Here is a 26614-nt window from a genome sequence, read left to right as displayed (position 1 = left end):
GGGAGAAAATCCCAGGCCACTAGTAGTGGCAAACCTCACCCCCAAACCTTACCCCGAAACTTTCTTAGATATTTTATTAGGTAGCATTTTTATACTAAACAGTCATTAAATACAAAAATAGTCTTTGGAACGTAGAGGAGAACCAAGATCTTTGTAATCAAGCCCTGAATTATTGATAGTGGATTGCAGAGTTATATGATAGCTTTCTTGCTCCTTCCTGACCCAGCGAACGTTGAGGCTTACTTTTGAAGCAAGGGCATCCTTGTCATCTGGTTGCCTCTTCGCAACTTTAGGTGATTTTCTGCTTTGCACTCTGGCTGTTGTGAATCCTTTTGTTAAGCTGCAGGCTGGTTTTCCAGTTCTCCATAGAAAGCCAGGCTGTTCAGATCAGACTGTCCTTTCTGCCTAGAAGTTCTGTGTTGTGGTACTAACCTTTAACAGTACTGAAGCATTTTTTCAGAAATACTGAGGGTTACTCAGTCTAGTGATGTGTTTCTAAAGTGCCACCAGCAGGAGTACTGACTTCAGTTTTGAAGGAGAAGGGGGATTTTCCACAGTATAGTTAGAGCTCTGACCTCCTGAATGCATGGGTTCTGTTTGGTTGCCTGCAGTAACTGTAAATTTGAGATGAAGTTAGTGGCCCAGTTGGACTGACTGCAGGTAAGCCTTGAACAGTGCTTTATGTCTCACTGGCTTGTTGTCTTCGTATTTGCTTTATTTTTTTTGTCTGAGTGATGATCATTTAAATAAGATGTGCTTTTCTGCTCACACACAACAAGCCATTTCCTGGCAGTGGTTTACTGACTCATTTTATGAAGTGGGCATGTAAACTTTATGGGTTTGGGGTCATCTTGCTTGCTAAACTGTAGTCAGAGATGGTTTTGGTTTTACACCGCCCCCACGCCCTGCTATGTTAAAGAAGATAACATTTTAGGTGCATCTCAGTTGTCTTTAAAATTAAAAACATAACCCAGGATAATGAGAATAAAATTGGTTAAGTTCGTATATCCATTTTACTTTTTAAAAATTGTTTGCTTAGCTGTAGTGGAAAGTCAGTTCAAAACACAGATGTAGAAATGAGTCAGTTATGTGTGAGCTGTGACAGCAGATCAGACTTAGTCTCTGGGGTCTTTAGAGCGTGTGTTTTGTGCTTTTTCCTTGGCTTTTAATAAGACCAACATCCATTTATGTTGTGTGTCACATGCTAACACACATTTTTTTCATGACAAGGTTTTTTTAATTTGTTTTTGGGGTTTTGTTTTTTTTAAGTCACTCTTGCCATTGAGGAAATGAAAGTTCTAAAGATATTATTCCCCATGAAGTATCCTAAACAAATAGTTTCACTTCTGCACAGATACAGCTCAAGTGGTATTGCGAGACCATTCTCTGCTTTAGCTTTGGGCATACATGTTTATGAATTTGTTCCCTAATTGATAGACAGCCTTACACTGTCTCTCTGAAGGATTATTAGCATAATAACAATTAGCACGATTGCTCTTTACTGAGATTTTTTTTTTTTCTACTTTGATAAAAGGCAGTGTGAATTCTTTTACTTCCTGCATATTTTCAATCTGAGAAAAAAATATAGAACTAGTTTGTGGGGTTGATGCAGTGCTCTTTGATGATTTACTTTGGACATTGTATGGACATCTCATTTTCAAGTCACTTCAAAAATGCAGTTTTGTTAGCCTGAGATAGTCTCTTGGAAAGTGGAATTTATCACCTTGCAGAATGGGTCATATACCCCTGTGAAGTGCTAGGAAGGAGTTTATTACAGTGTTGTACTTCCTTTCTTTGCATAAACTCAAATATTTTTGGGATACCTACCTACACTGAGAAACCTGAGATAATCCTGAGTTTCAGCTACCTGATCAGGAACTCAATGAAATACTGAAGTTCTCTTCTGTGTGTTGAGGTATTATATTTCATCTGTGTCCAATGACTGCTTTGAGAAAAAGCTGTACGTTATGCCAAACATAAGGCTGAGCAAGCATAGCCCTGTAACTGAAGGGTGGAAATAGGAATAAAAAAGTTTTTTAGGGACCCAACACTGTTTTTTTTATTTCTTTTTTCTCCAACACCCCCCCCCCCCCCCCCCCGCCACCCCTTTTCTTCGTCAGGTCAGTTACAGTCTGTAGTTAATGTTTTACTTACTTGGTATCTATTTACTGTTGTTTTCTTTTTTTTTTTTTTTTTTAGGATCTTTATGCCAAAGCTATACCCAAATTAGAAAAAGCTGTTGAGCATGGTAGAGGTAAATCAGTTTAGTTTTCTTTAACTAGCAATTTAAAATGTAGGACTGTACTATATCTTCTGTTAAAAGGGAATTCTATTAAGCATCATTATATATATAATTTCTAATGCATTTAAGACTACTTTGTTTGCACTGTATATCTGTTTAAATTTCCCTTGTAGGTCATTATGACACTACATTTCTAAACAATTAGAATACAAGACCTGCATTTATGTTGACCAATGTCACTAAAAATGACAGTTATGCAGGAAAAGAAGGAAAAAAAATCCTCACAGTTTCTACTCAGTTGGTAGTATTTGCTTGACCCAGCCTAGTAACTGAAACCTCCTGCAGTGTTTATTATTTGTTGCAAATGTTAGGTCTTTTGTTTGTAATGTTTAGCCTTTTCATTTTGGTTTGCTTCCTTGGATCTCCTAAGAATTTTGAATTAATCCAAAATAATTTATATTTATTTTTGTTTTTGGAAGCATCCTTTCATACTTAGGCTCATAAGGACTGAGCATGGATGCTATCTAGAGCTCATTTCAGATATTAGCCTCTTTTCCTTAAACTTAACAGTCTCAGTCTTTTGAACTCCTCTGTATGGAAGGTTTTTCATAGTTTTCCATTCCCCCATTGGACTCCCATCTTTGAGTGAGCTTTGTTTATGCTGTGTCTTTCCTTTGTTCTGTGATTTGTTTTTTGTACAGTGTTTCACTGAAACTAATTCTTGTTAATGTGTAAATGTAAGAATACATTTTGCAAAGTTTTTTATTGGTAATTTGAAAAAGATGTAATCGAGATGCAAAAGAGCAAAACAAAACAGATGGCCCAGGAGCAAAGGCAGAAGCTTCTATGAAAATTGGTAAATACAATACGATGTTCAGTTTCATTCATGTGTTACTAGAGAAGATCTCAAAGGCTTTGAATTTTATGCCAGCAAATCTAAAATGTGCATGATAGTTAAATGTGTTTTGATAACTCTTTATGTTTTGTAACAATTGCCAGCATGTATTGATGATTCCTTATCACAAAACCACTTTCACATTACATGAAAGCCCTTTGTTCTGACTACTTTTCAGAGGGCTGTGAATTTCTCCAAAACCCCCCTGCTGGATTTTACCCAAGGCTTGGTGTGATAGGTTTCGCTGGAATTGTTGGATTGTTTCTTGCTAGAGGTAAGTGGGAACCTTTTGAACTGCTGATGTTATGATTTCGGATAAATAATTTATTTGTGTTTTTTGGATACTAATTTTTAATGGTGATGTGTGAGATCTGACTTAACAGTACAAGCATGTTTTCTACAACGTTTCTCCAATTAAAAGGTGTGTAAGAACCATCAGTTATTGTTTATCAGTACTGTATTTGTTACTGGAATCTAGTCTTTGATCTTTTCCATTTCTAGCTTATTATAGCAAAAGTAGGAAGGGATTTTTTGTTTGTTTGGTTGGTTGGTTTTTTTAGCCTGCCATGGTTTAACTCCAGCTGGCAACTGAGCACCACACAGCTGCTTGCTCATTCCCCCTGCAGTGAGACAGGGGAGAGAGCTGGAAAAAACAAGAAGTATAATTTGTGGGTTGAGATAAAGACAGTTAAATAGCTAAAGCAAAAACCACGCACACAAGCAAAGCAAAACAAGGAATCCGTTCACCACTTCCCATGGGCAGGCAGGTGTTCAGCCATCTCCAGGAAAGCAGGGCTCCAGCACGCATAATGCTTACTTGGGAAGACAAAATGCCATCACTCCGAACGTCCCTCTTTCCTTCTTCTTCCCCCAGCTTTATGTGCTGAACATGACATCCTATGGTCTGGGATATCCCTCGGGTCAGTTGGGGTCAGCTGTCCTGGCTGTGTCCCCTCCCAAATCCTTGTGTGTCCCCCCCCAGCCTCCTCACTGGTGGGGTGAGAAGCAGAAAAGGTCTGGACTGTGTGTAAGCACTGCTCAGCCCAACACTGTTTCCAGCACAAATCCAAAACAGCCCCATACCAGCTACTGTGAAGAAAATTAACTCTATCCCAGCCAAAACCAGCACATGGCCTAAAAATCTTTTTGATTGCTTAAGTTCTTGATCACGTGTCACTGTAGAAAACTACAGAGGAATAAATTACGGTAAAATACAGAGCTTCCTGAACTATGATACATGTACAATTAGTTGTATATTCAAGTTTCTTCAAAGTATTGTGTGTCCAGGCACAGAGCTGCTGCAGATGGTGACATTCAGCAAAAAATACTTGTGAACTCTGGGTGTACTATAAATATATGCACGTTTTGTGCTATTGGAAAGTGATACAGTTAATTTCATCACACTAGTTGAAGAAACTAATATGTTTATGCTTTCATAGAAATAAATGTTATTTTAAGAAATGTTAAGTGTGAAAAAGTATTTTGTGTTTGTATTGAGATATTCTTAATACAGTGAAATGAAATACCACAAGAATAAAACTTGCAGGTAATGGCACTGTAAAGTTCTAGAATTTAAATACTAGTGAGGACTTGCTTTGGATAAAAATAGACTTTTGTGGGACCCGTACATGTTGAACAAGCTGGAAGTGTGTGCTTGGCTATGTAGAAATGGAAAGCATTCTGTGAATATATGCGTTCCTCAAAATATTTGATTTTCCAGTGAAGATGATGAAAGCAGTATTTTTTTTCTAGCTTTTTGGTTTTTTTAAATGAAAATCAAGGTCTCCAACTTCACCCATTCAAAGTTCTTTCTCTTCAAATTCCTGCTGCTTGAGTTACGTGATTATGAATGAGAGAGGTTTCCAGCCTTTATGACTGTAGCAAAATGGGGCAGGGGGGAAGTGCAGTCTTGGGGCTGGATCTGAAAGGACAAGAGGGTCCTAAGTTTAATAAAAATAAAAATTCCTCATAATACAAACATCTGATTTGTGAATCTTCTAGGATGGGAGCCATAATTTTGAAACTTTCTGTCTAGTTATAATTTACAACACTGGCTGTTATTTCTAGAAAATATTCAAACTGTAGGAGGAAGTGCCCCTTAACTTTGATGCTACAGAAAGTTAGAACTAAATATCCTTTTTTATTTTAATCCCTTCCCCACTTGGTCTCGCTGGAAAAATTGCTCCCTTGGAAGGTACAGATAAAATCTTCCAGGTTTAACTGTAACACTTGAAGATACAGCTGCCCACCAAGTAGAAAGTACGGTATTTGGAGTTTAATCATGTGAATATTGTGCGGTCATCCAGCTTGGTTTAAAACGCCTTTGGAGATGATTTGTTCTAACCTTGTTGAGTAGTACTGGAATGGATATGGGAGTATTCCTAAACTTCCTTTAATGGGTATCTCCAGCAGGTAGCAGCGTCTGGAAGGCGTTAATACCTTCAGCTATTACATTTATTCCTAAAGTGATATTGTAGGCACACTGATAAGCTATCTGTAAGGAAGGTTTCCTCATTCCCAGAAATTACAACAAACATGTAATTTTTGTGGTGGTAAAGATGCAGTGAAGCTTGCCTTTTCTGCGCTTTCTTAGAGCTAATTAGTACCAAGTTCCCCCTAACCAAGACTAGCAACATCACACTATGAATGTCTCTTGTTTACTGCTGAGTTTCTCATCTCATCATGAGCATATGTTAGTGGAAACACTAAACGCTTCTAATATTTATTTCCTCTTCAAAATTAATTCTTCCTCTATTAGAAGCACGTGTGGCTTCACATATAGAACAGGCTGTTCTATGAGGAACAGAACTACTGCATCCTGACTCCTGTACGTCTGTTCTATGACCTTTTTTTCTCCTGTACTGCTTGCTTTTCTCCTTTACCTGCTCCCTTCTGTGTTCCTTTCTGACTGGATAAACTGCAGCATGCCCTGTAACTGATTGAGTGATGCATATTGTCACTGGCCAGCCAGGATACACAACCTGTGGCCAGCTGTGCTAAGAGGATAAACTTCTAAGGCAGTTAAATTATTTTAGACTTGTATAATTGAATAGAGAGTTCAAATTGATTAAAATGTTCAAAATTTGGTTGGGTACTGAGCAATAGGCGTATAGCATAACTGTAAGTACTTTAATTTAAAAGTACTTCCAAATGTTTTGCAAATTGCTACAGTGAATCAAGAAAAATTATTCATAAGAGCAGTTGTGGAAGAATCAAGATTTGTGAGTCAGGGTAACTTATAAAGTTTGTATTAGAATGTCTCTCGTTCTGCTTGCTGTATCAAAAAAATGCCATCCTAACCTTTCTTTGCCTGAGTTTTTCCTTTTAGTTTAGAAAAGAGTATCAGTTGGTTTGCTTCTCTTAAATATGTCTTAACTGTGGCTTTTATTTCATTATTCAGTAGTGAAAGAAATTATGTATTACTACAGTAAATATAGTTGTAAGGTAATTTTCACTATGGAAAGATGTTAATAAAAATATTCTCTTAAAAAAGTGAAAAGAATAATTATTGATCAGAGTAATCATGTTTCTTAAGAAACAAGTAGGACTGAACAGAAAATATGCTAAACTGTATTTGATAAAATTGTTTTGATTACAAATAAAAGGTTAGGGCCATTCAGCTGTCTTGGTTAACATAGACGCTAACAATGTTTTGGGTTTTTTGTTATGAAACAGGCTCAAAAATAAAGAAGTTAGTGTATCCTGCGGGTCTCATGGGTATTGGTGCCTCCATGTATTACCCTCAGCAAGCGGTTGCTATTGCAAAGGTCAGTGATGATACCTTTCTTTGGAGAAGTGTCTTTTACTTTGATTTTTGCCTCCTACCTTCAAATTAACTGGTAATGCATTTTTAAAAGCCATGTCAGTGTGCTTGGCACTTAACAAAATGATAGTTATTTTGCCAAAGAACATGCAATCTACGCTCAAAGACGGTCAGACATTCTGTTTCTTTTAGTGACTTTTTTTTTTCCCGAACATGTGGAGCAATGTCTTCAGTCAGAGGAGCATAATTTTCCTTCTGAATCTCTAACCTCAGGTAATTATAAATTAATGTAAATATGCTTAGTAAGTACAGTTTGCATGTTTACTTACAATACTAAGGAAGCCTGAAGTATCTTGAAAGCAAATGAAAATGGGCTTTGAAAGAAAAAAAAAAAAGAGGCGGGGAGGTTCTTTAGAAAATCATAGGAACAACATTTGGAGATAAACATTATTGTTGGATAGAGTTTTAAGAAAGATAGCATGCACATTCTGGAATGAGGTAAGAATTCTGCTGAGAAAAAAGTTCAGAAAGAACTGAAGAGCCCAGACAATTGCTCATAGCCCCTACTGATGTCAGTTCATGTGCCTTGCTGTCCACACTTAGTTGTACTGGCAGATTCCTCAGTTCTCCACCACATTCTTTTTCAAATCCAGCTTTTAACCACTCACAGTGCACATGTTTTAGTGTCACAAATTCTTTGTATTTCAGGCTTTGGTAAATTAGCTATCCAGTTATTGGTGACTTGTGAATAACATTGAGATGTCAGGATGACAATAGATATTCCTAAGAACATATGATGTTATTTGAATACTGAAAGGTCATCGTCTTAGGGAGAGTCAAAACGCTGTGTTTGAACTCTGGCAGCATGGTGATACCCTGATCTTTGATGGAATCTTTTTTTAGTGCTTCCAGGATTCAGATGCTCTGAATACAGATAGTTCTGTTGACTTATTCTTAGGGAGTGAAAATTATGCAAGTGACAGGAAAGAAAAACATAAAAATTTAAGAAGCTTACACATTTCTGTTGGAAACTGTGTGTTAAAATTCTAGTTGCCTTCTGAACAGTGAAGTGGGAAGTGATTGAATGGTGTTCAAACTCATGTTATTGTTTTTAAAGAAGCTCAGTTCAGTCTTAACTATGGATTTGCTACTAACAGCTTCACAATACCATGTTTATTTTATGAAAACTTTGAAGTGCATGATTACCCTTTGATTAATTCACAGTTCTTAGTTTGACTGTAATGAAAAATCTGATATGGGACCATGAGCCTGAAACTTGATTGGAATAGGTTTAGCTTTGTTGACTTGGTCAGGACACTAGACGTATGAGTTTGGAAACCTCTGTGGAGAGAGTGATATCCTAGATACTGTTTTGGTTCCTCTAATCTCTCTCGCACTTTTCTTTTCTGAAAGAAGGAAAGTTTTAAGTGTATCAGATCTTACTATCCATAATTTTTATGCTTTAATCTGAAACTGGAAGCACTTTCCTCTCTAGTAATTACTTTGAAATGTTTCATAGGCCTTTCAAAAAATTTCTGTAAGCATAGAAAGGGATGCCTGCAGTACAAAGCTCACTTGCCAAGTTAATAGAACATTATAGGAAATACTCTGGATCATAAATTTTAGCTTTTTTATTTATTCTTTGTATTATGTTCTTTTTATTTTTCTTCCACATTTGAGTACTTAATCACTGCTTTTTCATTTACAGTCGTATAGTTCCCTTCATTTGGTAAACTTTCAGATTTGACCATACTTTAAAAGACTAAAAAAGTTTTGTGTGTGTGTGTGTGTTTGTTTTCCTTCCCACCTTTATTAAAGACTTTCCATTGAAGAGTTGGAAATAAACACAGCAAAATATATTTGCAGTTGAGGTACAACACTTGATGCATCTGTCTGGAAGAAAACTTTTTTCATTAATTAAAATGTATGAATTGCTAAGTGAAGTTATGGCAACAGAGTTCATCATTGGTAATAGGTAGTTTTCAGACAGTATTCATCTAACTGGAGACAGAAGAAATGCACAGACTAATTTTTTTTTTTCCTGCTTTAGTAATCATTCTAATAAATCACAAATTTGTAAGGGATTTATTGCCTCACTGCTAGTTTTACTTTAATTTGTATAACTTTGAACAAATGGTCAGACTGTATATGTGGTAATGGAACTGAATTTAATATTAAAGTTTATTTTGTTCTGCTGGAACTTTTAACTACTGTTTTGGAACTGTATTGCTTTCCAGCTAATCGTAATTCATTCAAAATATTTTGAAATTTACTGTGGCTTATCTTCCATCTGGAAAAAACATTCCATTATGAAGTTACTTAAATCAGTCTCTTTATCATTAGAATTATTTTTTGTTTCTTGTTATTAGAACTTCTCAAATTTCCTAAAGTAGTGTGTGTTACGCTTATCTTCTTGAAAGAAAGAAAAGCTTCCTAATATATAAGTTTGTTTATTTCACAACAAACTAAATTATGTCTTTTAAACCTATACCTCATCCCTTGCCCAGTTCAGTTCATAAGGCATAAGCAGTTGTACTGGCACAACTGAGAGCCTGACATGATTATAGGAACTGTGGATTGGAAAGAAGGAGTTGGGGTTCCTTGATCCATGTTTACTGCCGAATGAAATGCTTGTGAAATTGCACTATGACTACTTTCTCAACAGTATAAATGTAGAAGAGCCAGCAGATTCTCAGTTTATTTTCTCAGCATGCAATGTAGATAAAGAATTGCTAACCATAATTCTGCTCAATAATCTTGACATATAACATATAGTGTAGTCAATATTATACACTTATGGTGTGGAATTAAAATATGGCAGCTTGTTTACATGCACATTAGGCCTTAGAGACTGCTGATGCTACCCCAGTAGTGCCTAGTACGGGTGTTTGGGGCCAAAGGTCACTTTCAAACTATTTCAGAGTCCCTGTTGAGAACCACTCAATCTGACTTTTGAACTTGTTTGTTCAAATTTTAGCATACAAACTTACTTAGTGTTGCAGTGAACAGAGGTGGTATTTTAGCATGTTGTAATTTAACACAAACAAGCTGGAAATTGTTATCTTCCAGAAATCAAGAATTCCAGATGACTGAATGGAAAAAAACTTGTCCCTCTTTGAAAGGAACTCTTTGCATGAATGTTTGAGTGAACACTTTGAACAATTGAATGAACTGTTTGTATTATTGTTCCTTTATTTTCCTGGTTGGAACTGCCACTTCCAAGAATAGTGGTGGCAACTGCAGTACTCACCTGCTTCTTCTTCATCTGCTCCATGAGAAAGAGAGGTATAAAACACAAGCCTAACGTATGACTCTAGTGTTGTGTTCATGAGAGGATGCATTGGGTGGTTATAAAAATTACTTGGCTATGTTCCTGTAGACCCTGTAATTTGCAGTTTACAGTCTATCTAGAACTGTATTTTTCAACCCATGTGAATGTGTGCATGGGTCCCAGCGCTTGGGAGGTGTATACAGTGTTGAAACATGGTTTGACTGTGGCAGACTAAACTATCTGGGTTGCTGTACCTTGTGATGTAGCTACTTTCCTCCAGCAACATGAATGACCAGTTTTTCATCTAGTGCAATTCATAATTCACTTGATCGTATGACTCCTATAGTAAGAATATTTTTAAGTTTGTACTGTTAGGTATTTAGAGTGTGTTTTAAGTATTTTAATGGAGTATTTTTAAGCAGGAACAAGAAATGGCTTATGGATAGCTGTTGTTTCTCATTTTATGTTGATGGCTGTGTCCTCAGTAACATTGCAGACAAAACCCCCTCTGTTTGTTTGTTTATTGTGGTTATTTTTCAGTCCTGGTAGGTTTGTACTGCTTGCACAACTGATCACGCTATCTGTCCAGGTGAGCCATAGGCTCCTCTGACTTTCAGAACTAGTTTGTTGAAGTACTTGAGAATGAACACTCCTGATGCTAAAGAAGATGATAACTGTCTATACCTGTAATGTTTGAATTGAGGGATTTTGGAGATTTAACACATTCATCCTGGGAACAGTTGGTGTGCTTTTTTCTGATGCCCTTTATCACCTTCAAATATAGAGAAAACTCAGTGCATCATACCAACTTGTTTAAAACCAAAGTACAACTGTAATTGTCATATGTGGTGACAAATATACTACATCTTTGCATTTAAAACAGCCTACATTTTGAATTTAGTTGTGACTTGGAAATGTAGTTGCTGATTTGGGTTTGTTTTCTTTTAATCCTAATTATTAAATAGCCTCTTCCGTAAAGTAGTAATGTGATCTCTGCCCAGAAGCATGTCCATTACCACTGTGGTACGTAACTAGTGTACTTAATTCTGTTCAGACAAAGGGAAGTGGTTCTTCACACCGTGTGTGCCCAGCGGTAGAACTCCTTGGCACAGGATGTTGTGGATGCTAAAAATTTGTGTGGAGTTCAAGGGGAAGTGCAACAAGTTCATAAAAGGGAAATTCCTTGGGCATTGTTATACACATGGAAATCACCTCTGGCTCAGGAAATCTCTGAGCAGTAAATTGTTGGAGACTGCAAGAGACTCAAAAATTTCATTCAGAAACTTTTTCAGAAACATCAGAAAACTCTTTCACAAACGTCATTTATGCTGCCCTGTTCTTATAGTTTTGGTTTTCCAGCTTTGCCTGCTGTGGAAGATAGGGTGATACCTTCTTATTTCTTGATTTCATAAGTCTTTTAGTTTAATAGCTGTCTAGCTGGGCAAATTGTCCATTTTTGCTGTTCTTTATTTGTAAGAAAACTGATAGTGATATGAAGGTGAGTACTGACCTGAGGCTGGAGCTGTAAAAACCTAAGACTCTTGAGTTTTAAACAATGCTATGAATATTACAGTTCCATATCATGTAAGGGGCAGGAGATAGTCTTTTATTAGACTTAAGGATTTTTCCTGTCGTAAAATGTACCTGTTGATATAATATAGCAAGCACAGTCTTTCCTAGCTGCCTTCTGTTTTGAGAGTTGACTGCTGGTTATTCATTACAGCCATCTATTGGCAAATTGGATCCCTCTTCTAAATAGCAAATAAAAAAGAAACAAAGGGGTACTCTTACTATTCTGTCAAAGCAGTGAAAATGTAAAATTGCAAAATAGTGACTAAGTAGGGGGGGGGTGTTTTGTCTTTAAAATGGGTATGGCCAAATTAAGAAATAAGTTGCATATGTTAAATCTGTTAAACATTGAATGCAGAGAAAACCAGAATTGTTTCCATGCAGCATCATTCCACCCCTTTTTATACAGATGTATTTTCAGGTAGTCTTCAAATAGTTTTTTAGTAAGTTGGCTTTTCTTATTCTTCATGTGTCATTTTCTTTCAAGATGTTTATTAATGGTGTACACCCTAAGCTTGAACAGGAAGACGTTAAAGATCTTGTGTTTTGAGATTTTTTCCACTTAAACAAGAAGCAAAATAATATTTCCCAGGTTAAGTTCATACTTTCTGATATCTTTTGTTTCAAAGGTTGCTGGTACACACCTGTATGACTGGAGTCTTCAGGGATATATTGCTGTAGAGTCTCTTTGGAAGGATAATCCTAAGAAGAAGAAATCTGGGGAAAAAAGTGATAAGGTAAGAAGTCTAAGGAACTTGATTTCTAAATGTATAATCTACTAAGTGTTTATTAGGAGAGTTGAGAGTATTGTGATTGGGATGCTAGGGATCAAGGCTCTCACAGTCTTGATTATTTAAAAAAGCTAACTTCCTTTTTTTAAAGTAATTTAATTTGACAAGCTCCATCTTCAAAATCTCAATAACTTTTTTTTTTCATTACATATCTCCTTTTTGAAAGAGAGAAGATAGAATCTTGTTTCCAATTTATTCCCTTTTTGTTTTTTTCCTTTGAATGTTCATGAATATTTGCTCTAGCATGATGATGTGAGTGTGCTGCTCTATTAAATGTTACTATCTAGTCATAAAACCAGCAGCTTATAGAGATGCAGTTCTTGGGGATTTACTCATAGGTAACTAGCTGTGTGGTTTAATACTTACAGCCCTGTTTTAGGAAACCATGGTTTAATCGGTTCTCATTCAGAAGACTGCCAATAAAAATTGAGTTTCTTTTGAATCTGCTTTGAACCAGGCATCCTGGTGAGGTACCAAGCGTAGTCATTGCTGAAAGTTTCTGCTTTCTAGATTTCCAATTGTTAACGCTGTACGAGCAGTGAAACTAACATTCACATATGTGAATTTATCTGTTTAATTTTTTCTAGTTCGAATATCATTCATCTTTATTTTCTGTTCTACAAATAACTTTTTTTTTTTCTTTTTGGTCTGGCATTACAGTTCTGTGTTATGCTAAGCAGACTGATGTCTTGCCTTAGAGATGCCTGCATCTGATGACAGAGCTTTGTTTTCCAGAGTTTGGCAAGCACTGAGGTTTCTTTAAAACAGTGTTTTTGAATTAACATTGCTAATACAATTAAGTGAATGTCTGCCTGCTTATTTTCAGTTTTAGAATGGAGCAGCTTTCCCTAATCCCCCTATAGAGCATCAGTGATACAGTAGGATTTCCTCACGTACTTCACCAGAGAAGGGAAGCCTTTTTTTCCAGCGCTCTTGTGGTCCATGCTTATACAATACCACCATATAAGGCATGTGTGGCTTTAGTTACTTTAAATCTCAGTATCTCAGCAAGTGTGCTCTTCCATAGTTGATTTATAGTCCTCAAAGTAGTTGCACTGTATTTAAGTCATATTATTCAGTGTACATGAATGATTTCATCCTTGGTTTTGAGTTAGTGTTTGTATTGGTATCTAACTATTTGCTTATATGTTTGTGTGTGTTAAAGCAGTGTATATTAAGACTTTATATTAGGCTTTTTTTATATATATATAATGTATATTATATTTCTGTATAAAACCACAGACTGGTTGAGGTTGGAAGGGACCTCTGGAGGTCATCTGGTCTAGTCCCCTGCTCAAGTGGGACCCCCTAGAGCTGGTTGCCCAGGACCATGTCCAGATGGTTTTTTAATATCTCCAAGGATGGAGACTCTACAACTTCCCTGGGCAACCTGTGCCAGGGCTCGGTCACCCTCACAGTAGAAAAAAAATGTTTCCTGATGTTCAGAGGGAAGCTCCTGTGTTTCAGTTTGTGCCCGTTGCCTCTGGTCCTGCCACTGGGCACCACTGAAAGGAGCCTGGCTCCGTCCTTGCACCCTCCCTGCAGGTCTTTATGTACATTAAGATCCCCCTGAGCCTTCTCCTCTCCAGGCTGAGCAGTCCCAGCTCTCTCAGCCTTTCCTCATAGGAGAGATGCTTCAGTCCCTTCATCATGTCCATGTCTCTCTTGTACTGGGGAACCCAGAACTGGGCACAGTACTCTACTTAAACTTTGTCTGTAGAGTTGGTCAAATACAATATACAGCTGTAGTGAATTGTAGGATTTTAGTTTTGTATATCTGTAATTGTTTGCTTCTACAAATTGCTAGATGTTATGACTGGATAACAATGTCCAATAGAGCAGTACGCAGTGATGTCATTATGTTAAAGCAAATATTTATGAATACTCCTCCCAAAGAAATCGGAAATAGGATTCTATTTTGCTGCTTCAAATGCATTTTCCATTCTACAAAACGCTACCAAGTTTCAAAATAAGTGCGATGTGATTGATTGATTGAAGATTAGTACCGACTTGTGAAGAAGTAGGAACTTGTTTTAATGAATCGTTACATTATGTAATGTCTTGATCATAATTTAGAACCTGCCTTGAAGCTTCTGGAGTTAAGTATCTTAATGATGGGTTTGGTTTTTATCTACTAGACATTTCTGTTATCCCAGAGGAGCAAGCTGTCTCTGTAGTTGTACCTCTCTGATATAGATAAGCAAACTGACTTCTAGGAAATACATGTAGATGGCTCAGTGCGGCAGAGTGTAAGAGACCAGAGAATGGTGCGAGTTGATTGAATGTATGCCAAGGAGAGCCTGTTAGGTTTTTAGCGAATTTTTGTAACTGCTACTTAACGAAATAAAAGTTCAAGTGTGTAACGTAAATCTTCTCTAGTTTTGAATTCACTTCTAAACTCACTGCATCTTTAATTCCTGATTTCTGAGCAGCTATGCTTGTACTGTTGATAGAAACTGCTGCCCTAGCTGCAGACTACTTCCCATCTCTTATTTTAGTTGTTTAATGTAGCCTGGCAAAACTAACCGGTGATTTGAAAACAACTTTGAACCAGCAGAAAGTCTTGGACTTTTGCTGTGGACCTCCAGATTGAGGCATAGCTCACACCTGGTAACAGGTCATACAAGGATGACGGTGACGTATAGCTTCTTGGGTTGTTGTAAACCAGAAGTCCTATCTGACCAGAACATGGTATTTTCAACCCAGAGGCCTAAGACGTAAGGGGTATAGCCACTGAGAGAGAGATGTTTTGGAGAGGCAATTGCACTTGAATAGACTGCAGGTACAGGACTGAGTTCCCTAAGTAGGTGTAGGTGTGGGACTAGTTCCAAACAAGCTGGGTTGGAGAAATGCTCACGTCTCCTGTCAGTTGCTGAGTCTTATGGGAGTGGAGACTTTCTTCAGTGGATAATCGTCCTGTATTGGCCCTAGGCGCTTCAGTAAATGCACTTGTATAGCTCTTTGAATAAACAAAGGTTAGTTAATTGTACTGTACCTTTCCCAAAATCTAGGCTGTCAAAAATGATCTCAAAAAAATAGGCAACATTAAAATATTTCAGAAAGACAACTGACAGCCTAGTCAAAATTAGCTGAGCTTTTTATTTTATTGTGTTCCAGGCTTTCAAAAGGAAACACGTGGTTGTTATTGGAAGGCAAAAACTTTTGAAGCTTTCATCTTATTATAAGGCTTATTCAAGCACTTGCTACTTCAGCAGAAAAACAAACGACATGCAAAATTGCAGAGACCACTAAGTAAACACACTTCTTTCTCTTCCTCCTTGCAGAATCTTTAAATCACACCCCTTACTTGCCAAAATATGTTATTTGCACAAAGGAGCAAAGTGCCATTGAATGGTTTCCTCCTAAAGTTCATCTAATTGTTCAGATATTGTTAGTGTTAACATTTAGCTTGATGGATTAGACAAGATACAAAAACCCTGTGACTCAAATGAAGAAGCACTATGCACTTTGAAATTGCTTGCATTTCAGATGTTCAGTGATCTCTTACCACTGGAGCATACAGCCTCATTGTTTTCTTGTCCTCTGAAGTTGTTGAAGGGAGGGTATTGTGTCCCTGGTGTCTAGAGAAGCCGAACAGCAGTTGTAAAAAGTCACATGCTTTCAAAGTCACTAGAATGTGGACTGAAAAGTATTTCTAATGGAAGAAGTCTGCTCTGAAACTTCTTTTTGTCTGTGCTGGTGAAGCCGTATAAAATACATAGTTGAGAATTTGGGGGGGGGTATGGCTGGGTTTGGGGTTTTTTTGTGGGTTTGATTTAATTGTTTTGGGTTTTTCTTTAAGGTAGCATTGTGATGTTCTATCAGGATGTGGTCAGTCACAGTTAATAATGAAAACTTCTACCTTTTTTAATACCTATAAGCACTGGTATGTCCCTAACATGAGATGTGAGAGGTGAAGTCTACCCTAGAAAAACTTTTTCAGTCTATCTCTAATGCTGTGTGGTTATACCAGTGCAAAAAAGTACTTTTTGTTCATACAGATAATTAGAGTCACCAAATCGGTATCAACTTTTCTAGCAAAAGAGTTTCTGTTTAAGTCGCATTTTTATTGGAGCTTTTAATGATACAGAAATGTCATGGAAGAAGATAAATACTTCTAACTATCATGTACTAAAATTGGCAAAGCATTCTAGGGTAGATTCTGGGACTTCTGTCTTGACAGCCCTGTGAAAGAATTGGGTTGGGTTTGTATCTTCATTTCTTATTATTGTACTAGGCAGCTAGATCCCTTAACTAGCGAAGGCAAATATAAATGTTATTCTTGAGGAGTTGTTACAGCAGATGTAACCCATTTTGTGAAACCATGCCAGGGCAAAAGATGTTATTTTTTGTTTTTGTGACATTCATTCTAGCGTTTTTCTGTTGCTACACAAAGGATTCTTGCAAATAGTCAAGCAATATATGGGTGGCTCTTCTTGGCTTGTGTTTGTTTGTTATGTTGCTCATAATTTGTTTGATAGTCATAGGTACCACAGCTGTGCATAACTTCATGTTTGTGCAGCAATATGTCATTAAAATAGATGTGGTATGTTAATTTTCTGAAGGTTTTATGAAACGAAAACCTGTGCCAAATTGAGGTCATATCAGCTGAAATCTGAGTTCTGCCAAGAAAGATGAATTCCAGGACCTTCTGCTGCTACGTTTCAAAACACTGTGGCTGGAGCCCCTCCATACAGCAAAGTCTGTCTGATCAAGTTTTGAATACAGTGTTTACAGTATAGCATTCTGGTATCCTGAAGCTGGCTTGTTGAAGGAGACAGCTCTTCAGGATGAAAGCCCTCTGCTAAAATTATGCAAGTACCATAAGTAAAAATCAGCGCATGTTTCATCCTTCTGGAAATAAAAAATATTTTCCTAATAAGGGACAGCAGGAGTAGTTATGCAGCTTCTGTATACATTATCTCGATATAAAGTGGACAACTTTTCTACTTCTTCCCCCAGGTAGAGGAGATGGTAGAAGAAACATAACCATCTTGTTGGGAGGCCAGGTATATTTTAAGGGTTTTATCTTCTGAAAATGTTTTGCTTACTTGACTGATCTTTACTCACAAGAAGTAATTCCACAAAAATGAGCAGAATTAGTATTAACACTTATGTTACCGGGTTGTAAATCTTCAGAGGAAGTGATAGTGAAATGGAAAATGTGTCTCAAAACTTTTTATCTTAAACTTAGTGTGCAAAACCTGTAGAGAATCATACCAACTTAGGCCTTTATGCGGTTTTTTAGAATGATGTGTTTGAAACCCTTTTAAGTAGCCCTAGGTGGCATCACACTTTCATCACTGGGGTTTTGCAATTATGAAGGCTAATGCCCTGCGTTGCCTTCAGTTAGTCTTTTTGAGTAACTGGTCCCTCTGCTCTGCCCAATAATATAGTTCATGCAAGATTATCTTTTTCTACATTTCTTTTTTTCTACACTTTTTGCCTTCCAGTGCCTACAAAAGTGTTGAACTAGCTGAACTGTTAAGCCAGTGAATTGCAGCTGCTTTTTTTTTTTTCCACATCAATCTCTGTTTAATACTGGCTGAGTTTATCGGCTTTAATACCTGTCCTTAGGTCAGAGGGATGGACGAACCGTAGCAGCTTGAGGATTTTGTGCAACAGCAGCATAAACTTAAGGACTGTGGTTTTCTATACAAAGGGTTACAACTTATTTACAGAAAACTGCTTAAAGATCAGTATTTCAGAGCCACAGTTCGATACATACCATGTGTAAGGTTCTAACAATCAGGTCCTGGTTGCCAGTCAGCTCACTTTATTTTCATGAAATGTAACCCTTTTGCCCTTCCTCTTCTGCCTTTGGTTTTGATGCTTCCATAATTTGTACTGTTGTATTGTGCTGTAGGGTTGTTAGCTCTCATATAATGACTTTGTCCTTAAGTGACAAGGGCATGTGTTAATGGCACCAAGTTGCTTAAACCCAGGTTTTGTTCCAGCCAGTAAGTTAATACATACTGAAACACATAGAAAAACAATTTTCTTCAGTTAGTTCTTACTTTCCCTTGTCTTTATACCACTCAAAGACTTTTGCTGTATCTTCAGCTATTCTGGATTCTCTCTATTCTCCCAACACTGAATTGGGCACCCATTGTTTTTACTGAAGTGGCCAAAATGTGAAAAACCAGAACAGCACTAGAGTTTTAAGAACACCTTCCTTTTCAGGTCTTGTTCCTTTCTTCATGTGTGTACTCTTTCCCACTTTGGTCCAGTCTGTAGTAAGATCTTGCAGAAAACTGATTTTTTTTAATTTTTTTTTTTCTGTCTGTCATTTCATTGTTTCAACAGCTTCAGAGATTGAGAGAAACTCTTGTGGCTTATTGTTTGGTTTTCATTCCTGCCTGGTCTGTTGATAGACACCATCTGTGACTTACCAATACTAATATATTATTTTTTTTACCTATAGATATCTATTTATCACACTTATAAATATGTAAATATTAAAAATCTATGTATATGGCCTTTGATTGTAACCTTTTCGTTGAAACTGTCAGAAGCATAAGAATGCAAAATATTTCCCTTTCTTCTGTGGGATAGAGCTCTGATGCGTGAACTCCTTGGGCCACCCAGATATATCATGGAGTGGTTGTGTTGAGCCAGAAAGTAGAAAAGACCATCTTGAATATGTGCCTGCTTGTAATTATGAGAGGGCATCATGGCACAGAGGAGGTCTGTCTTCCGGGTCATTGATCTAAACACATCTTTTGCTTCTGATCTGGCTTTGAGTGTGACTAGAGGGCTTTGACACTTTGTTGGAAAATTAGGTGTGTTTACTACTTCTGCCAGCTCAAAGGACGTGCTTTTCTGGCTACCCGTATTACTGCTTGATCAGTCTCACTCAAGCTCACTATTTACATAGTGGGCACATACAGGGATGGAGTTAAAAGAACTTCTTAATTGCTAATTCAGCAAATGAGTTTGTGTGAGGAATGACAGTTTAGCAGTAGATTGGCTTGAATTAAATAACTTCACAGATCTAGTGAAGACAAGCCCAGTGATGAGATCTACTGAGCTCACAGAAACAAAGGAATTGAGCAAGACCCCTGTTTTTCTATACATGTGTGTGTGTGTGTGTTGCTTTGGGTTTTTTCCCTCTTTCAGGACAAACAACAAAAAAAAAAGGCTTACCTAGATGGCATTTGCTTTTTACAAGTTAAAACAAGCAAGTGGAAAAACATAGAACTCCCTGTGAACAATTTATTTCTAGTTCATTTGTTCGGAATTGAGTAATCCCTGAGATGAGGCATCATGAGTCAGATTATTCATTATAAATTGTAGTAAAATGTCATAACTTACAAGTTCCTGTAGAGGAAAATCACAGAATAGATCATTATTTTGAAGTGGGTGTGGTTTGTGGATGTGATTTCCTATACTATGACATATCCAGGGTAGTGATCAAAACAAAATGGGTTTTTGAAAGAAAGAATTACCTTTTAAAGGCCTTGCTAGGCATATTTTGAATAAGAAACTTAAGAATTATCTTCATGATTGAATCTTGATGTATTGGGTCCATATCTCCAGCGCAGGATATGCAGGGTCTCATAAACTAGGTGCCTTATTCATAAGTGTTTAACTTGTGCTGGGACATAAATTTGACCCATCCTGTGAAATCTTTATGTTTTCCAGGCTCTTCTGGCTTCTTTTGTTACATTTTCCATCACATTTAAGGCATATTGGTAAAAATATATTTTTAGAATAAAAAGAAAATGCCATTTAATCTTTATGTGTAGAATTTAAGAATAATTGAGGCAGGGTGCGACCTGTGATCATTTTATCCAACCCCCTGTTCAAAGCAGAGACAGCTTCGCAGTTAGATTTGGTGGCTAAGGCCTTGTGCAGTCGAGTGCTGAATATTTCCAAGGATGGAGATTCAAAAAGTTCTCTGGAAAACCTGCTCCAGTGCTTGATCAGTGGTGTGATACATTTATTTCCCCCCCCCCCTTAGATCTAATAGAAATTTGCCTAGCTCTTCCAAATATATACATGCCCATTAAGGAACTGTGGATAGCAATTAGGTTCTCCCTTTGTCTGGTCTTCTCCAGGCTGAACAGACCCACGCGTCTCAGCCTGTCCTTGTATGTCATGTGCTCCAGTCCCCTAGCCATCTGTGTGGCCCTTTAAGTATTTTTTTTTTATTGATATCTATTTAAAACTATAATCAAATGCCTGTTCATTACAGCATACTTGGCAAATACATAGACCAGACGCTCTAACAAGCCTCTCTTTGTTCTTTGATTTCTATCATTTATTTCGGGGAAAGTGTGAAAACACTCTCTCAAAGGATATGTACTAAAAGAGACCTATTGTATAAATCTACGCAGAATTCAGAGAATGCAAAATAGCAACTACTCTGTGAGAATTTATCCTCTGTTATTAGTGCAGGCAAAATGAGTCAATTAAAGCATTTCTGTTGAACTACTTGTTCTCTCAAATCCTTTAATTGCTCAGCTAACTACAGGAAGATTAAAATAGAGAAACCGTTTGGGAGAAGATCATATTTGAGTACATTATACTGAATTAGTCTCATCAACCACTTGATTTTGCAAGAAGTTTTTCTTTCAGCTTTTGAAGAGTGTTTCTGTTCTGGCAAAAACATTAATCATGGATTGCCTCAATTGAAATTTTGTGCATATTTTTCCCTCCTCAAGGGTGATGCAGAGGGTGACAAGTCCCTGGAAATCCATGCTGCTTCAAATGAAGAGCGAGCCCGGAAGTAAAACACCAGATCACTTGGCATCAAACAGGTAAAGGATAAAGACTGATAATAGTATGTTGCTACAGCAGCAAAATAATCTGGAAAAGCTGAACATTTGCAAGTTTGATTTGTAGTTCTCTTCATATTGATGAAGAAGGAGAGGAAGACAGCTGATAATTTTGTCTTGACATTTGTCAAGAATATGCATGCTCCTTAACACTAAGTTAACTAATCTAAATTCTTCATCCTTAGAGCATAGGAAGTAAATGTATGTCTCCTTCAAGGGTTCCGAGTTAATTTAGCAAGGCCTTATTAATGTGGTGATTGTTGTGCTTGGGGGTTTGTTGTTTTTTTTTTTCCTTCTTCCCTTCTCATTTCTACCTCCCATACCAAAAACCTCTTTGCTGCCTTTGTCACACCTGTGCAGGTATGAAGGAGGGGAAAGAAACCCCTGCCCTGCTGATAACGTTTTCTCTAAAGAATCATCAGTGCTAGGGTACAGCCTTATCTTACAGCCTGTAACAGTCCACGATGTGCCTGACCTTTCATGGTGAAGTACCTCCCTAATGACACGTGCTTCATCAGTCGGGAACGAATGCTGGAGGAAGTGGAGGCAGTGTTTCCCAGGTCTCCGAGCCAGAAGCTCGAGTTGAGACACCAGTTCTGTTTCTGACTTGGCCACTGAGCTGCTTTCTAAACTCCAGCCAGTCCTGTGGTTGTTACAGTTTCTAGAAAAGCAAAACAAAAACACTCCCTCAGCTGTTTTTTAAGGTGGTTCAATTTCATAGGGCAAAAGTTGCTCTGTATTTGAGGCTTGTTATTACTAATGGTAATGTAATTGAGCATCATTTAGTACAAAATATCAGATAATGTCTGCTTTGTTATCACTTGATAAAGGATGTCTTTTCTGAACGTGCTTTCTAGTTGCTTGTCTTTTCCCTATATTATTTTCATGTTATGTTAAAGACTTATTTTTCATCAGAAAGTGATCCTAACATTGTAGGGACTCCTCACTATTTTTGTAAGCAGTGTTCCATTTACCAGAAAAATTCTTTTTTTTTTCCTAACTGCCAACTGTGTAAATAGAGTCAGGATTTAGAAAACTGCACCATTTTTTTTCTTCTATCCATCATCACCAGTCACAAATGTTTGCAGATGTGATGGAATGCACACATCTGCTGAGCAGCAGCGTTCCACTGTTACACGGTCAGCTTTAAAAGCAAAACTAGTTTCTAATGTTGTTTCCCTACAAGGGAAACTTACAAGGGCAAAAAGGTATAATGACTGGCTGATTTACTGAATACTTTAGTTTTTCATTCAGACATATGAATATAAAGTGTTTAAGAGTACATGGTTTCCAAGTATTTTATAAAATAGCCACGTAAAATAAAAATTTTAAAAAAGGAAGAACAGGTTTTGTTTTGAGTAAAGATACCCAGGAGAACCAAGAGGAAGAACAGCTTCTCTAAAATTCGCTAAAATGTTGTGCTTATTGTGAACTAGGACAGAGCTACTAAATGATAAAAAGCCAGGAAAATTGAACTTTTGTTTACATATGTTCGACACTGTACAAATATCAAGGTTCATTACAAACAGAAACCCGTAAATAGCTTTGATTTTCTTTTAGCATTTCTTACTGTGTGAATATAGTTTCTGGTAGGTCGTTATTCACTTTTTGAAATGCTAGTGTGTTTTGCTTAAGGCACATTTTCTTCTGGTGGGGGGTGGTGGTGGAAGGAAAGGAACAAAAGCTGTCAGGAAGACTTACACTAAAGTTGTTATCTAGATCCTTTGTCCTGAGGATTTTAATCATAAGTATAGTCATGCTGTAAGTAAGTTTTGAGGAAAACTTCACTAACAGCTGCTCTCAGATGTTCTACTGTCTTTCTCTTTAAAGAGTGAAGATAATTGCTCAGGTGCTTAAAGTACCTGGGTGCTGCTGGTTTTGAAATTTACTTGCTTTACAAAGTGTTATTTCTGGAGGAGATACATAAATGGAACTGCTAGATTTTTTACCTAGAGCAACCAGATGGTGAAAGTTCAATTCAGTATCAATTTTCAGCTGTTCAGCGGGGGTGGCGATTTTGTTACTTCTGCTTGAAATAAAATCCAGTTATTTAACTCTGTACCCAACTCCAGATGTGTTGTTGGATTTGGGTGATCCCAGAGGTTAGAGAATGCTGCTGTGGTCTTTGAAAAGACATATTTGTTTATTCTGAATGAGATCAGTCCTGAAAGTCTCACTGTATTTTCAACTGTTGGCAATATTCCTCGTTGAATCTGGTTACTGAAATAAATACAACCTCATTTTCCTCATAAAGAATTGCCGCAGCATGGGTCTCTGAATTGTGAATGGTCAGCCAAGGACAAAATCACTTTGAGTTAAGAGTCAGTGACATATTTCTCCATTGCAAAAAACAGCAGCATTGCACCTCTTTTATTGTAGTATGTTTGTCATCAATAATTTTATGCAAACTACAGCTCAAACCACAACCCATCATGGGAGAAGCAAGCTTTAATTTTATCCAGCTGTTGTGCTGAAGAGTTGCATGGAAGTGGCATGGCTTTTGTTTTTCTATGAAGACAGCGTATCTCATTTTCACCCTGTTCAGGTTCTATGTTGATGTAATTCAATTTCTTTGAGTTAAATTACCCTAGCTTTACACCAGAGTAAGTGAGATTAGGAAGAAATGCATTTGATGGGAATGAAAAAGAGTTCTTTTTGAGAAAGTTGGTTTATTACACAAAATTTCAGTTGGTGTTTTGTTGCTGTGAAGTGTTCTTCCTCTTTTGTATTTCCATACAGTTCAACTGTAGGAATCGGTTCTCAAGAGCAGACATAATCACTAGTGCTCTAATGTCAGTAGTATGAAGAGTTAAATATCTTTGCTAGATGTAAATTGGTATTGAGAATGTTCCTCAAAGAAATTTTGATCAACTTGCTACATCAAAGGAAAAAAATTTTAATTGTACTTTGACAATGGAAAGAAAAGGTCTATGATATTTAATTCTGCTTTCTCCCTCTTTCCCTTTCCCTTCTTCCCCTCTGTTCCCTTTCTTTGGTTATAGGTGAATAAAAAATATAGATATGAGCAACAATTTCCCAAGAAAAAGAGGAAAACCAGCTGATGAATCCATTTTGATTTTGAATGTGACTAACCTGCCTCAGGAAAGACTGATGGTGTGCTGCTTGGGCTTCTGGTATGGAATCTGTGAAAGGACACTACGTATTTTGGGTCAGTCTTGAGACCTTGTCCTCAGTTCTGCAGTGGGACTCAAGTCCGCCCATGCTTGTCCCATTGCAGCATCAGCATTGCAAGTGGCAAGTCTCTAAATTCCTCAGTCTCTTGTTATTATTTATATATAAAATAAAATTCCAGTTAGACAAAATGGTCCTGGTTTTTTCCCTGCTGTTTCTTTAAACCCATGTATGTGACATTTGCACAATCTGTGAACGGTTCTCGAGATGCTGTTTACAATGCCTGTATTTTTTAGCAGTGAGGAAAAGCTTAAAGTAGCATGATGTTTTGGCTAACATTAGCTAATAGAATTACGAATGAGAACAATTACAATGACTCTTGTGTTTTGTCTGAGTCTCCCCCTCCTTCCTATACAAATCTTCTGCCTCATCAGTGCCAGCGGGAGGTATATAATGAAGCGTCTGTGAGTTCCTGTCTAGTAGATGGATGGGAATGGAGCTATTAATGTTTGTTCTTGTTTTTGCTTGAATGCACAGCTCAATGGGAACCAGAACGTTACAGTGGTGGGAACGAGCTATAGAATAACTTGGCTGTTTCCTTATTCCCAGCTAGGGGAGGGGAGGGAAAAGTGAAGCGAAGGGAAGTACAAAAGGATTTCCAGCATTTTGAAATCTTTGCACAATAAGACCCTTTCATCATTTGTTGCCATTTCCATGAGTCTCTCTACTGGGGCATGATGCTTCACAAGTTACTGTAATCCAAGTAGCTCGGAGCATTTAAAACTGTGTTGGTGAGTCTTAAATGTTCCTAAATTAATCAGTGAATATGAGGAATGGGGGAAGGATGGAATTAAATGTGTGCTTGTATGATACACTAACTTTCTAAAAGGAACAGGGAAGAAAATGCAGAGTAAATCGGATTCAAAATGCTTTTAAAAATTTTTGTTATTATTTGGTTAGGTATTCCAGCTGAGCATATTCCACAAACTTTTAGAGAAAAACAAACAGACCTTGGCAATGCAAATACCAGTCTGTGTGGGCATTATAAAATGGGCCAACTCTTTCTTAATTACAGGCATGAGGCATGTGGTTGCCTCAGGCAGAAAAACAGTATCTCCCAACATGTTGAGTGCGTGTTTTTATGATGGCTTTAGGCTGGTAAAGATGGATGTTGACTTAACAAAGAGAGCAGAGTTCTTGTGTGGGGTTTGGGGGTGTGTGTTTGTGTTCTTTACTTTAAATTGGCCAACATGGCTCAAACAGGCTTGGGAGGATCAAAGCAGTGTTTTTGTCAGTAGTGGAAAGGAAACTTGGGATGCATCGGTCACAGCTGTAACTGCTCTGTTACACCAGTCTTGCAATACGAGCAGAGATGTGTTTCTTCCCTTGAAGATAGCCCTTCCCTTATGCATTCTCATGTCCTAGAGAAAATTATTGCCACTGAGTTAGGAATACAGATTTAGATGCCTGTATTTTTTTCAGTAATATTTGGCATATGCCACATTGGCATTTAAGAACATAATTGCTTGATAATATGTATTTTCACCCCTAGACTCCACCAAGATGTGCTTTCCTCATTCTCCTTTTTGATGCAGTTGTTAGCCATTCTGTTTCTTTTTGCTGCCTGGGAGAGCAAAGTGAACCTTTTCATGTCCAGTCTGTTTCATTAGTTAATCCTCATCAAACACAACAGCTTTTAATCTTTAGTTTACATAGGTATGTGTGTGCATGTTTGAAAAATCCTGGGTTAAATAAGTATCACTTGACTTAAATGCTTTTTACTTGATCACATCTTCATACTGCATATTTACACTGCTCCTTAAAAACATTGCAAACGATAGACATCAAAACAGAATGCTTTTATCTAGCAGGAAATGACTGCGTCGAGCACCTGCAAACACACATGACGAGGAGATGGTTCCAAAATGTGAGCAACATAGCCTTCACTGAAATCCTTCCCTTATGTCCTCGGTTTGTTACAAGTACAGGAAATAAAAAAAAGTTTCATGCTGGTAAGAGCACAAGAGATTGTAAACATTCAACTGGCTTGGCACAGACTTTCCTAATGAGGAACAGGAGAGCAGTTGATCAGTGTTCATGTATATGTGTACGTCTGTACACACACACAGGTGCCATGGAACTAATTTGTGTACATGTGTTATCTTTTGCCT

General features: G+C 37.4%; 1 protein-coding gene across 3 annotated transcripts in view; it reads left to right on the top strand.

The window, feature by feature from the left end:
• APOO (apolipoprotein O) overlaps window positions 1-24634 on the top strand; it is a 33051-nt gene extending 8417 nt beyond the window's left edge. For all 3 annotated transcript variants that reach the window (XM_069784860.1, XM_069784861.1, XM_069784862.1), the window contains exons 4-9: window positions 2200-2254; window positions 3316-3411; window positions 6813-6904; window positions 12370-12477; window positions 21198-21293; window positions 24314-24634. In XM_069784860.1, the coding sequence (XP_069640961.1) occupies window positions 2200-2254; window positions 3316-3411; window positions 6813-6904; window positions 12370-12477; window positions 21198-21266 (420 nt within the window). In that variant the 3' untranslated portion in view covers window positions 21267-21293; window positions 24314-24634. The remainder of the gene's footprint in view (window positions 1-2199; window positions 2255-3315; window positions 3412-6812; window positions 6905-12369; window positions 12478-21197; window positions 21294-24313) is intronic.
• The last annotated feature ends 1980 nt before the right edge of the window (window positions 24635-26614 follow it).

The sequence above is a fragment of the Haliaeetus albicilla genome, chromosome 6 (genome assembly GCF_947461875.1).
Source record: "Haliaeetus albicilla chromosome 6, bHalAlb1.1, whole genome shotgun sequence".
In the NCBI taxonomy this organism is placed as follows: domain Eukaryota; kingdom Metazoa; phylum Chordata; class Aves; order Accipitriformes; family Accipitridae; genus Haliaeetus; species Haliaeetus albicilla.
Note: the sequence above shows the minus strand (reverse complement) of the source record. Positions and strands in the feature narration are given on the sequence as shown.